We start from the raw sequence: 13,197 nt of genomic DNA, 5'->3' as shown, positions 1-13,197 counted from the left end.
GCTCGGTCGGCTGCGCTGGGATGGCCCCGCGATGAGTGCGCGCTGAGGTCGCAGTCTTCAATCGAGTTTTCTCAGTGTGGTGAGGATGGGGCCCAAGATGGCCGCCTCCGTGGATCGCACGTGGCAGGCGGCGAGGAAGATTAAATGAAAATCGCTTATTGTCACAAGTAGGCTTCAATGAAGTTACTGTGAAAAGCCCCTAGTCGCCACATTGCGGCGCCTGTCCGGGGAGGCTGGTACGGGAATTGAACCGTGCTGCTGGCCTGCTTTAAAAGCCAGCGATTTAGCCTTGTGAGCTAAACCAGCCCCTGGCATCCGAGATGGCATCCCCCATGCATCGCACGTGGCGGGTGGGGGCAGAGTCAGGGCATAGGCCGCTGCGTTCCGGGGCCTGCGGGCCTGCGAGTGGGGCAGCACGGTTGCATTGTGGATAGCACAATCGCTTCACAGCTCCAGGGTCCCAGGTTCGATTCCCGGCTTGGGTCACTGTCTCTGCGGAGTCTGCACATCCTCCCCGTGTGTGCGTGGGTTTCCTCCGGGTGCTCCGGTTTCCTCCCACAGTCCAAAGATGTGCAGGTTAGGTGGATTGGCCGTGATAAATTGCCCTTAGTGTCCAAAAATTGCCCTTAGTGTTGGGTGGGGTTACAGGGTTACTGGGTTATGGGGTTATGGGGATAGGGTGGAGGTGTTGACCGCGGTTAGGGTGCTCTTTCCAAGAGCCGGTGCAGACTCGATGGGCCGAGTGGCCTCCTTCTGTAAATTCTATGAAATGAAAAAAAAATCTATGAGTGCGGAGGGCAATTACTTTGTGCCGCTAGAGGTTTAGGGGCTGGGGCCTTCCTTGCCAGGCACGCTCTGGCGTAGTGGCCTTTTCGCCCGCAGCTGCTGCACGTTGCGTTGCGGGCCGGGCAGTGCTGCTGCGGGTGCTGGGCATGGCCACAAAAGTAGCAGGCTGGGGCAGCATGGTCGCGGGGTGGCCGCACGGCGCAGGCCTGGGGGAGTCGCTGGTTGGGGGCCCATGATGGAGTCGCGCAGTCGGCAGGAAATGAGGTGAGGCTACAAAATGAGACCTCCATTGTTGTAGCGAGTTCAACAGTATCTTCTAAATTTAGGGCCCCCCTTCTCCAGCAGTCGCTGGCGCACTTAATTCGATCTAAGGCCTGCAAGAAAGACATCGCGGACATCAAGTTCTCTATGTTCTGCAGCAGTTATAGCCTGATAATTACAGTCCCGGGATAAGGCTTTTAAGTCTCTGAGGAATTCTTCTAGCGATTCTGTAGGGCGCTGGCGGCGAGTAGTAAAAATGTGGCGCACGTAGACCTCATTGATAGGCCTCACGTACATTCTATCGAGTAGGGCCAGGGCCTCTTTACGATGGCTCACTCTTGTGTGCAGTAGGCTGAGTTTCTGCTCCTCCGTCGTTTCTGGGGTGCTTGCTTCAGCCAGTAGGCCTTAAAACATTGGAGCCAATGCGAAAAGATTTTTTTCGCCTCTGCATCCTGCGGGTCAAGTTCCAGTCAATTAGGCTTGAGGGCTGATTCCATGGTCATTCCTTACTGTTTCTTAAGACGATTAAATTGATGAGACCATCAATTCACGCGACACGTGGTTAGAAGTGAACAGTGGTTTTAATCATCTTACAACAGAGCCTGCCTGTGACAAGATGAACTCCAGATGACCTGGCAGGCAGGCTCTCAGCATCAACCTTTATGCTTCCGGTTAGGGGGGAGGAGCCGTGGGTGGAGCCAAGGCTGGGGCCCAGTACAAACTCCTGTACACTCCCAGTGCATCTCCCCCTAGTGGCAGACCAGCGCAACTGCTCGTGTGCCGAGCTTACAGAGACATAGTACAACATGTGTAATACAATGTGAATTACGCTACTGTGATTTACCACAGTACTTAAAAATGATACGTTACACGAATGATTGCTGTGAAAATTTGATGTGACTTTATCCGATACAATATAGATCTGCAAGACCAATAAAGTTGCTTTACAACAAACCACTGAAATTCAAGCACAGGGAAGTGGCACGAAACGAGAAAGTGAGACCGACGTCATCCTTGCTGTGTCACAGAAAAACTACCAATGTGGTCAGCATGGGGACCGTCATTTTAGACAACCATCGGAGCACGCCACCTTTGTCCCAGGTGTGGCAGAATGCACAGCCCGAGTAAATACCCTGCACGTGGTAAAACCTGCAACTGATGTGCCACAAGAAGTCACTTTTCTCACTGAAACAAGCCAGAAACTCAAATGTGTCGACGTAGTAAACCGACCTGCTGGACCTACTGGAGCACTTAGAATGAATGTGGTGAAGACAATGGATGAGTGGACTACACCTCTCAACATCAACGGCACAATTATACAGGTAAAGCTCGACACAAGGGCTCAAGTAAACCCAATTAATGAAGCCGATTTGCTAAAGTTGAGGATCAAGACAAGCACCAAAAAAAAATTTCATCCTGTGTGACTATAGCATAGACTACAGCTCCACCTTCAACACTATTATTCCGACAAGACGAATAACCAAACTCGGCAACCTTGGACTTGACCCCTCCTTTTCCAGCTGGATCCTTGACTTCCACACCAACAGACCGCAATCTGTCAGGATAGGTAACAGCACCTCCTGCACAATAGTCCTCAACACCAGGGCCCCGCAAGGATGTGTGCTCAGTCCCCTACTCTACTCCCTATACACACATGACAGTGCATAGTGACTCTAGGTGCATGTCACCAGAAGGTAGCAGTTAAAGGCAAGAACACATGATCAGGTTCATAATACTGCAGTTGGCAAGAAGGTTGTTACTGGCGTAGAGGCCCGTGCGCAGCTAAAGCTAGTGTGGTGTGTCCACAGTGTAACGGAGCAGCCGCCTGACGCTGCCATTGACCAAATGCTCAGTTAATTTCCGTAAGTATTCCAGGGAATCGGGATGCTGCCATCACAATACAAAATTCAGCTGAGGGACGATGCGCAACCAGTGATCCACCCGCCAAGACGAGTACCTGCGCTGCTTCAAGAACGCCTCAACACCAAACTAGACAAGATGTAGAGGCTAGGTGTCATTGAGAAAGTAGAAAACACAACCGAATGGGTGAGCTCCATGGTATGCGTGAAGAAGAGCAACGGAGAGTTGCGCATCTCGATCCCAAGGACGGAAACAAAAACATAAAGCGTGAACACCATCAGATCCCCAAAGGAGAGGAGATCACCAGCGAAATGAAAAATGCCACAGTATTCAGCAAATTGGATGCATCAAAAAGATTCTGACAGCTGAGGCTGGACAAGGACAGTACACGTCAGTGGACCTTTAACATACCGTTTGGGCGGTACTGTTTCCTAAGACTGCCGTTTGGCATTATATCAGCATCTGAAATCTTCCACTGAGCCTTGGAGCAGAAAGTAGAAAACCTGCCTGGAGTTCGGGTGTCTGTCGATGACGTTATCATCTGGGCATCAAACTTAGCGGAACACAGAGCGACTATGTCAAGTCATGATCTGGATCAAGCAATACTGGCTCAAACTCAACAGGGACAAGTGCTAATTCGGCGTCAAGGTAACCACCTTTTTTGGTGATAAGTTGTCCAATCGCGGGGTGCAGCCGATCCAGATAAACTCTGAACCATCATCAGCATGCCTCGTCTGCAGGACAAGAAAGGGATGATCCGCCTGCTGGGATGGTAAACATCGTCGGAACATTTATCCCAACTTAGCCTCGAGGACCGTAAATTTAAGGAACCTAATCTGGAAAACTGTTCCTTTTGAATGGATGATCAGCCATGAAACTGAGTGGGCCGACCTAAAACAGGCATTGATCACTGCATCAGTGTTGGTGTTCTTCGACCCAACAAAAAATACGAAGATATGAACTGACGCTAGCCAGAATGGGCTAGGAGCAGTCCTATTACAAAAGAACACTGACAGGACCTCGCAACCAGTGGCGTATGCAACCAGGGCAATGGCGGACACCGAGCAAAGGTATGGCCAAATAGAAAAGGAATGTCTTGGGCTGGTGGAGGGCATTGAGAAATTCCACGACTACGTCTTCGGCCGACCAACGTTCATGTTGGAGACAGATCATCTACCACTGGTCTCCATCATTCTGAAGAACCTTTCTGAGATGTCATCTCGCATCCAGAGACTAATAATGAAGCTGCAGAGATATAACTTACCTCGTGTACTTGCCGGGAAAGTACATTGTGCTGGCAGATGCCCTGTCCAGAGCCACCAACAACAAGGAATGTACAGACATGGCTGAAATCGTACAGGGACAGGTCGATCTGATAGTGGAAACACTGCCAGTATCAGACACCAAGTCCGAATTGATAAAGGCCGAGACATTGAAAGATATGACCTTGCAGAAGGTACTCCATCACATGTAGCATGGATGGCCCACCAATGCGTGTTCCACATTCTGAAACATCAGGCATGAGCTGAGCCACACCAATGGCTTTCTGCAGAATTGGCATTCCACATGCCCTACAACACATGATTCCCGTCCAGATCCACGAAGGGTGCCTGGGGATGGAGAAATGCAAGAGACGGGCCAGGGAGTCGGTTTACTGGCCAGGCATTGACCAGACATACAACGCACTGTGGACCATTGTGAGACCTGCCAGAGGTACCAGAATAATCAACAAAAGCAACCAATGACCGAGAGCAAATTAGTCAACAAGCCATGGCTGAAGGTCAAGATCCATCTGTTCTATATGAGCGGCAATGAATACATGGTAATGGTAGACAACTACGCCAACTACCTGGAGGTAACAAAGCTACCGAGCTCCAGCAGTGCCAGCGCCATCTGGGCTGCAAAAGAGATCTTTGCTCGGCATGGCATACCGCAAACGGTCATGAGCAACACCGACCCCTGCTTTGCCAGATGGGAATGGCAGCAGTTCGCAACAAAATATGACTTCAAGCATGTGACCTCCACTACCCTCAATCAAATGGGCTTTCAGAGAAAGGGGTCTACATCATCAAAACCCTGCTTAAAAAGGTCATGGCATCATGCAGTGACCTGCTTTGTTGGCATATCGCACCAAGCTTCTGAGTTGTGGATTGGCACCAGCCCAATTACTCATGGGTTGGTGAGTAACCCATGGTTAGGAGGCTGCGGACAACACTCCCCACCATGTCGGAAAAAGTTGATGAGCTGATCGTGCAGAGAATCATGGCACAAAAATAAAAAAAGGTTCAGCATTACAACCGATCCAGCAAGATGTTGGACAACTTGGGACCGGACGATACTGTCAGGGTGCAGACACCGCAAGGATGGTCCACGACTGCCAAGGTCATGAGACTGGCACGTCCCCAATCATTTATCATCCTTACGAATCAAGAATGGAATTGGAGGGCATTAATGAAGCTAAAGAGCAATCAGCCGTTCACCATACAGCCAAGGCTGGATGAAGGGGTTGCTCCTCCTCGCACTCCTGAGCCTGTGCACGTCACCAAAGAAGAGCCGCCAACGCGACAACTACTGAGCAAGTGAGACTGTCCGACAACGACCAAACTGCCTCGACCTAAACACAAGCACTATGATGGTCCACCCGGGTTCGAAGGCAACCTGACAGACTGGATCTGTTGAATAGTAAGACTTTTTAAAACACCGGACACTAAACGAAAACAAAAACAAAAAATTTGCAAGCATTCAATTCGACCCATTTCAAATTCATGTATCAGTAAATAGCTTATATGTGCATGCAAATAATTTAACAATCATCTTGAAAAAGAGGAGGATGTAATGATATGTAGAATATCATTTGTGTATATAACATAATAACCAAACTGTATATAAACATTATTGCCTGCATGCATAGATTACAATTCTAGCACCCGACCCAGATGGCGTGGCTACAGGAATAGTTCACTGGAAGACAGGCCACATGGGAGACAGGACGTATTTTCCTGGGTAGCACAGAGAGAGACAAGCTGGACAGCAAGCACAGAGTGCAGTCACAGATCGAGCAGCTCCTGAGTCAACAATGAACTAATCACAGTTGTTGTATTTAGCAGTCGTATCCAACTGTAATCTTCATAAACGTCATAGGAACCCTTTAGTGTTTTAGTTAATTAATAAACAGATTTGTTCATTTAAAAAGCTGTATGTTCCCTGATCACTTCAACTACAAAGACCTCATCGTCCGTGCAGACAGAGAACAATACACAACTCATTAGCCAAATCCCACCTTCCTTCTACATACTTTGATCCCTTCACCCCAAGTGCTGCATCAAACTGCCTCCTGACAATATACAGGGCAGGATTCTCCTTTTCAATAATTAAGTGATGATGCCGGAAGTGAATCGTTGGACTTCTGCGACAACTAAATTGGCGCCAGTCCCAGAGCAATTTATCATCCATTAATGGGCTAGCACCGCACCACATGAAAAACGGTGTACAATTCGCCGGGATCGGGATTGCCATTGGAGAGGATGAGAAGCTGCAGCCACATATTAGCACTCCGCTCCTCACACACACTCATCCCAGCCAACAAAATGGCAGCACAGAGAGTAGCACCCCGGTTAGCATCTGCAGGACTTGAGACATTGCTGGACACCGTGGAGGAGAAGCGGGCCACCCGCCACCATATACCGGCCTGGGAGCAGGTGACAGAGGCTTTGAGCACCACGGGCCCCACCGCCAGGACCGGACAACAGTGCAGGGAGAAGCTGTATGACCTCCTCGGGTGGCCAGGGTGAGTAACCAGCACTGTGCTTCGTCCCACCTGTAATCCACCCCCCATGGGGCGACAAATCCTACCCGCCGACAGTGTGCCCGCTCCACACCCTGCACCACTTGCCAGCACCCATACCACCCACCATGGCTGGGTGCCCTGGCCACAAAGACCACCCACTGTGCTGCACACGTCTGACTGCCTAACACTGTGAGCTTTCTGTCTGTGGCACGCATGATCCCCCACCTCATCCCCTCACCACCACCCCCTCAACACCCCACCTCCTCCCACTAACTCCACACCACTCCCTCACTACCCCCACGCCACCCACCACAGCAACGCGCGATCCAATCATGCATCATGTATGGGCAGCAGAGTAGCATAGTGGTTAGCACTAAGGCTTCACAGCGCCAGGGTCCCAGGTTCCCGGCTTTGGTCACTGTCTGTACAGAGTCTGCATGGATTTCCTCCGGGTGCTACGGTTTCCTCCCACAAGACCCGAATGACATGCTGTTAGGTAATTTGGGCATTCTGAATTCTCCCTCTGTGTATCCGAACAGGCGGCGGAATGTGGCGACTAGGGGCTTTTCACAGTAACTTCATTGCAGTGTTAATGTAAGCCTTCTTGTGACAATAAAGATTATTATTATTACATGTCTTGTGTTTTGCAGGATCACCTGGCAATGGCGTGAGCCCATCTGGTGTCCCCCGCCCCCAACCCTTAGTAGATTCCAGCAAGGAGTCAGCAAGCTAGCCCCCAAACGCCAGCCCGTGACACCCCGGTGCACCCATTCAGGGCCGATATTGACTTTCCATCACAGCTGAAATAGATTCTCAGTCCTGCCACGCCAGATTTCTGGTTCAGCACGCTGGCAGCATACTCCATATCACTGACTGGCCAATGAGGTATCCTGTTATGGGGCAACCCCACACTGTCAGGAAACTCCTGGGCTGCCGGCAAAATGGAGCATCCTGACAGTGGAGAATCCAGCCCACTGTATCTCCTCCCATGTAGCTCCTCAACAGAATGGAGGATCTTTGCTCTGCAGTCATTTTACATATCAGTCTCTGCCTATGAGCATTCGTTGTACCAGCCTTCTTCTATGGCCTAATTTCATCTGAACCAAAGCTCGGCATCTACATGTTCCACTGGTGTGCATGGTGCTCGAAAACTGCACGGTAGCACAGTGGCTAGCCCTGTGGCTTCACAGCGCCAGGGTCCCAGGTTCGATTGCCCGCTGGGTCATTGTCTGTGCGGAGTCTGCACGTTCTTCCTGTGACGGCATGTATTTCTTCCGGGTGCTCCCGTTTCCTCCTGCAGTCCAAAGATGTGCAGGTTAGGTGGATTGGCCTTGCTAAATTGCCCCTTAGTGTCCAAAAAAAAGGTTACGATGGGGTTTTTGGGTTATGGGGATAGGGTGGAAGTGAGGGCTTAAGTGGGTCGGTGCAGACTCGATGGGCCGAATAGCCTCCTTCTGCACTGTTCTATCAGCCTTGACGTCCAGTATTTTTGATTTGCGGTGATGTGCTAGTTGACATGCAGCACTCAGCACACACACATTAAAATCACCAACGATGCGCAAAAGCATTTCTTCAACACCTTCATCAAGTGGTTCGTTCAGATCAATCCACCTCTCTCCTTCCCTCCTGCAGCTCCCAACAGTAGACTTTCCAGCAGTGGAAAATCACACTGACCCATAGCATGGCAGGAGAAAGAGCTCCCCTCCCACTTCTCCAGCCAGGCATCAGGTCACCTTCCCATCCTCTTTTTCCTTTCTCCAAGCTGCAGAAAAAGAAGGAAACAGCAGCAGCAGCCTCCAGGCATTTGTAGCCACAAACAGCAGCAAGGAGAAGGCACAACTTGCAGCACCATTTGAGAATATTCTGTTTATTAAATGGTCAACAGTACCTTGATACAAAAAGATGAAAACCAACTCTTAACTCTCCATAAATCACGCTAACCATTAAACAATAAGGAAAAGGCACCATGCCATACACACAGGTACCTTTCCACTACACAATATCGGTACAAACACAAAGCTACAATAGTTCATTTGTATAAAGAAAACCAAACACACTGCATCCCCCTACGTAGGTCCTCAACAGAATGGAAGACCCTTGCTATGTGGTAGTTTTACGTATCAGTCTCTGTCCATGAGCCTCCAGTCTTTTGCCACCTAATTTCAAAAGCTTGGTATCCACGTGTTGCACTGGCATGCAAGGTGCAATAAAACAACCTCGATATTCAGCAGGTTTGACTTGCAGCAACGTGCTAGTCGACATGCAGCACTCACCACACACACAATTAAATCACCAGCAATCCACAAAAGCATTTCTTCACCACTTTCATCAAGTTGCTTATTCAGATCAATCCACCTCTCTCCCTCCTGAAGCTCCCAGCAGTAGATTCCCCAACAGTAAAAAATCACACCAACCTAGAACACACCAGAAGCGAGAACGAGATCCCTTTCCCCTTCTCCTTCTCCAGCCCAGGCAGCAGGCCATCTTACCATCTTTCCTTTCCTTACTCTAAGCCACAAAAGCAAAGAGGCAGCAGCAAACATAACGCAGCCTCCAGGCAGCTGCAAGTAGCAGCAAGCAGCAAACACTGCTCATTCGGATCGCTCTGCCTCTCTCTTCCATTCTTGCAGTTCCCGCAGTAGACTCCTCAGCAGTGGAAAGTTGCAATAACCAGAGCATTCCAGTAGAGAGAAAAAACTCCCCTTCCACTTCTCCAGCCCAGGCAGCAGGTCATCTTTACCTTTCCTTACTCCAGGCTAGAGAAAAAGAAGGAAACAGCAGCAGTTGCCTCCAAGCATTTGCAGCCACAAGCAGCAGCAAGCAGCAAACACAACCTGCAGCACCATTTGAGACTATTTTGTTTATTAAATGGTCAACAGTAAGAAAGATTTGAAAATCAACTATGTAGCATTCTACATATAACGCCATGTTAGAGCTGTGACGTGTTCTCACAACTAACATGGCCAATTCTTTATTAACAATACCCTTCAGCTGTGAATCTTGAGGCTGCTCAAAGTCAAAGGGAGTTAAAGTGACCCTCAGTATATAACCAAGAACAGGGCTCTGTCCTGGAGGTTTTTGGTAGGTCTGACAGGCAGCAGCATTCTCACTCAGCAGATCTGCTTCTCAACCCCTCTTGCTCCCACTTACTTGGATCCCTCTTCACAATCCCCTTCCCTCCCAGTCACTCACTTGGCAACCCAATACCCACTCAACTCACTTATTTGGCAGCCTTACCTTTAGGTCTCACAGCAACACCGAGCCACCCTGGGGCCCCACAGGACCTTTCATGGCCAGCAAACCATGACTGAAAACCACACCGACTCACTACAAGCAGCTAAGATGTGGAATCTGCTGCTCCATCTACCCGGGACAGCTCAGGCATCAGGGATTGGATGAAAGTAATTGAAACTGTGATTGGGGTGGAGGTCAAAAAATAATTTTCAAGGGTGCATTTCAAGTCGGAATTCTGCCAAAAGACAGAAATGTTTTATCCCTACTTGGATGAAAGCTTGGCTTGGATGAGCAATAAATATGGAACTGTTTAATAAGTAATCATGTAATAAGTAATACATTGTGGGACATACCATATAACTAGTACATGGTACTGTTGGTTAATTTTAATATTGTCAGATTTCTTTAACTGTACTTTCTTCTGCTGCACAGTTCAAGAAAATACAATAGACACCATTCAGTGGTGTCAGCTGTGATCTGGGAAGGGTGCTCTGTAGTGCGAACAGGACATCCTGCCGTTCATTCACCTCATTCTGTGAAGTACCCACTTTGCTAGCCATTAAACATCAGGATTGGGAAGTTCTGGTCTTCCATTTTCCCAGAGGTTCTCCATTCTGCCTCCATACTGAGTTATCTATTATTGATCCACCAGACCCCATGCTACTCCGAAACAACTTATCAGAATCAGGTCAAGTATCATTACCTGGCGAACAGAACCTGCCGGAGGTGCACAGGTGAATAAAAGGCCCCAGGAGGAGCGGGTCATGTCCAGACAATACACTGGCATTGGCCCCTGGCCACAGTGCTGGGGGGGGGGGGGGGGGGGGGGGGGGGTTCCATGGGGGAAATGCAGGGAGTTCCGTGGTGGTGGGGGGGAAGGTCATGTCTGGGGGAGTGGTGTGGGAGGGAGATTTCTTTTTCCTTTTTTCTATCTTTAACTTAAAGAAAACACTTGTGTAACATTATCTCATCAGTCAAAGATTTATACACTCGCTGCGCAATAGACTTTACATCAACCTTGACGTGCCTTTCCACTCCTATTTACCATAAAAGGTATTAACATTTAACATAAATACAAACTTACTCTACTCTCAGAATCGCTCAAGGTGCTCAATCTCTGTAATATATGAAGGGGAAGGTAAGAGGAGGAAGAATAATCTCATTAGTTGTTATTGTATAAAAATCAAAAGCATTACAGAAAAAAACAAATAATTAGTAACATTCTTCACAGAGGGTTAATTTTTCATAGAGAGTTAATTCAAGTAGGCAGCAGAATATGAAGGAAGGAATTTTCACTGAACAACAAGTTTTTGCTTCTATTTCGTATGTTTGTAGTTGCTTCAAAAATAATCACATTCTACAAACAAACTTTCTCATTAGGAGCAGGAGTAGGCCATTCAGCCCCTCAAACCTGCTCTGCCATTTGGAAAGAACATGGCTGATCTGGTTATGGCCTCAACTCCACTCTCCATCCAACCTCTGAGACACTTTGGCGAAGTTGTTGGGGGAGGGGGAAGAACCCTCCCAGTACGAGCTGGATTGGACTCATTGGTCGCTCCGTCCCAAGCCAAAGGCAAATGAGCCACCAAGGGTGGTCATAATTTGCTTTCACAAGTTCCATGTTAAGGAGAAGGTGTGAGGTGAAGTGGAAAGGAGTTGGTATTCGTATATACCAGTACTTGACGGTAGAGCTGGCGAGAAGGCAGGCGGCCTATGGTCGGGTGAAGGCAGCACTCTAAAGCAAAGGTGTGAGGTTTGGTGTGGTCTACCCAGCGAAGCTGAGGGTGACCTCCAATTCCAGAGACTTCTACTTTGAGACGTTGGAAGTGTTTGTGAAGGCTTAAGTATTGGGGTTGAAATGAGAGAGGAGACTGGGATTTGGCTTTGGTCTGAGGGGAGGGGGGCTTAAATGTTGTGTAAAGCCTTTGTTTCTCATTTCAGATTGTTTATTTGTTTTGTATTTGTGGGGGGCACAGTCGGGTTTTCGGGTATGAATATGGTGGGTTTTGGGGCCATGGCGGTTTTCTGGGGCATGGTTTTTTGCACTGGTTACGTTTGTTTGTCTTTGTTTTCAGGGACCGGGTCATGGGGGAGGGGATTGGGGGCAGGGGGGCCTGGGCAGGGGCCTCCACACTAGCAAGCGAAGGTCGGCTAGTGAACGGGAGTGTGGTGGGGGAGGGGCTGCAGTCATTGGAAACTGGTCAAACAGGTTTCGATGGGCCTGGGAGGTGTAAACGGAAAGGGGGGTGGGATCGATGCTGGGAGAGATGCTTTCAAGAGGACGAGGATGGGGAGATTCTGTGAGTGGGGGAGGGGTTCGATGGCAACAAAGCAAAGGGGCAGGTCAGGCCCAAAGGGCAGAGCACGACGTTAAGATGGTGGCAGATAGAAGGGGCAGGGGAGGGGGGTGGTGAGAGACCCCCAGTCAGAATAGTAACATGGAACGTGAGGAGGTTGCGGGGGGGGGGGGGGGGGGGGGGGGGGGGCTGGTGAAGAGGTCAAGGGTCCTTACCCATTTAAAGAGCTTAAAGGCAGATGTGGTGATGCTGCAGGAGACCCATCTGAGGGTGAAAGATCAGATGAGGCTTAGAAAGGGTTCGGTGAATCAGGTTTTCCATTTGGGGTTCGACAGTAGGTTTCGGAGGTATTGGTGGGCAAGAGGGTGAGGTTTCAGATGGAGAAGATGGTGGTGGACCAGGGGGACAGGTACGTACGTGATAGTAACGGGGCGTTAGATAGGAGGTTGGTGGTACTAGCGGGCATATATGGCCCCAATTGGGACGATGCAAGGTTTGTGAAGAGGGTGTTGGGTGCCATTCCGGATTTGGATACCCACAAGTTAATAGTGGGCCAGTGGGGATTGGAATATGGTGCAAGAGCCGAACGTGTGGATACGTCTAAGCCACGCTCGCTGGCCCAGTCGGGAGAGGAGGGGGTGCGAAGGCGCTGACTGGGATCATGAGAGAGATGGGAGGAGTGGACCCGTGGAGGTTCTTGCACCCGAGGGAACGGGGGTATTCTTTTTTTTTTCCCCGGTTCATAAAGTGTACTCGAGAATAAACTTTTTCATGGTGGCAAAGGCGCTATTGACTGGGGTCAGGAGGACGGAGTAATCAGCGATATTGATTTCAGACCATGCTCCAAATTGGGTGGATGTGGTTTTGGAGAAGGGGATGGCTCAGAGGTGAGGGTGGAGAATGGACGTGGGGTTGTTAGGGGACCAGGGTTTTTGCGATAAAGTCGGGAAGGTGATCGAAGAGTGTATGAGG

At 49.4% G+C, this 13,197-nt stretch overlaps 1 protein-coding gene across 6 annotated transcripts in view; it reads right to left on the bottom strand.

Moving 5' to 3' along the window:
• axdnd1 (axonemal dynein light chain domain containing 1) overlaps positions 1-13,197 on the bottom strand; it is a 314,107-nt gene that overhangs the window by 59,716 nt on the left and 241,194 nt on the right. For all 6 annotated transcript variants that reach the window (XM_038794662.1, XM_038794663.1, XM_038794660.1 and 3 more), the window contains exon 24: positions 11,013-11,045. In XM_038794662.1, coding sequence (XP_038650590.1) covers positions 11,013-11,045 — 33 coding nt within the window. The remainder of the gene's footprint in view (positions 1-11,012; positions 11,046-13,197) is intronic.

The sequence above is a fragment of the Scyliorhinus canicula genome, chromosome 4, assembly GCF_902713615.1.
Source record: "Scyliorhinus canicula chromosome 4, sScyCan1.1, whole genome shotgun sequence".
Classification (NCBI taxonomy): domain Eukaryota; kingdom Metazoa; phylum Chordata; class Chondrichthyes; order Carcharhiniformes; family Scyliorhinidae; genus Scyliorhinus; species Scyliorhinus canicula.
The sequence above is the reverse complement of the archived record's forward strand: the minus strand, read 5'-3'. Positions and strand labels throughout refer to the sequence as shown.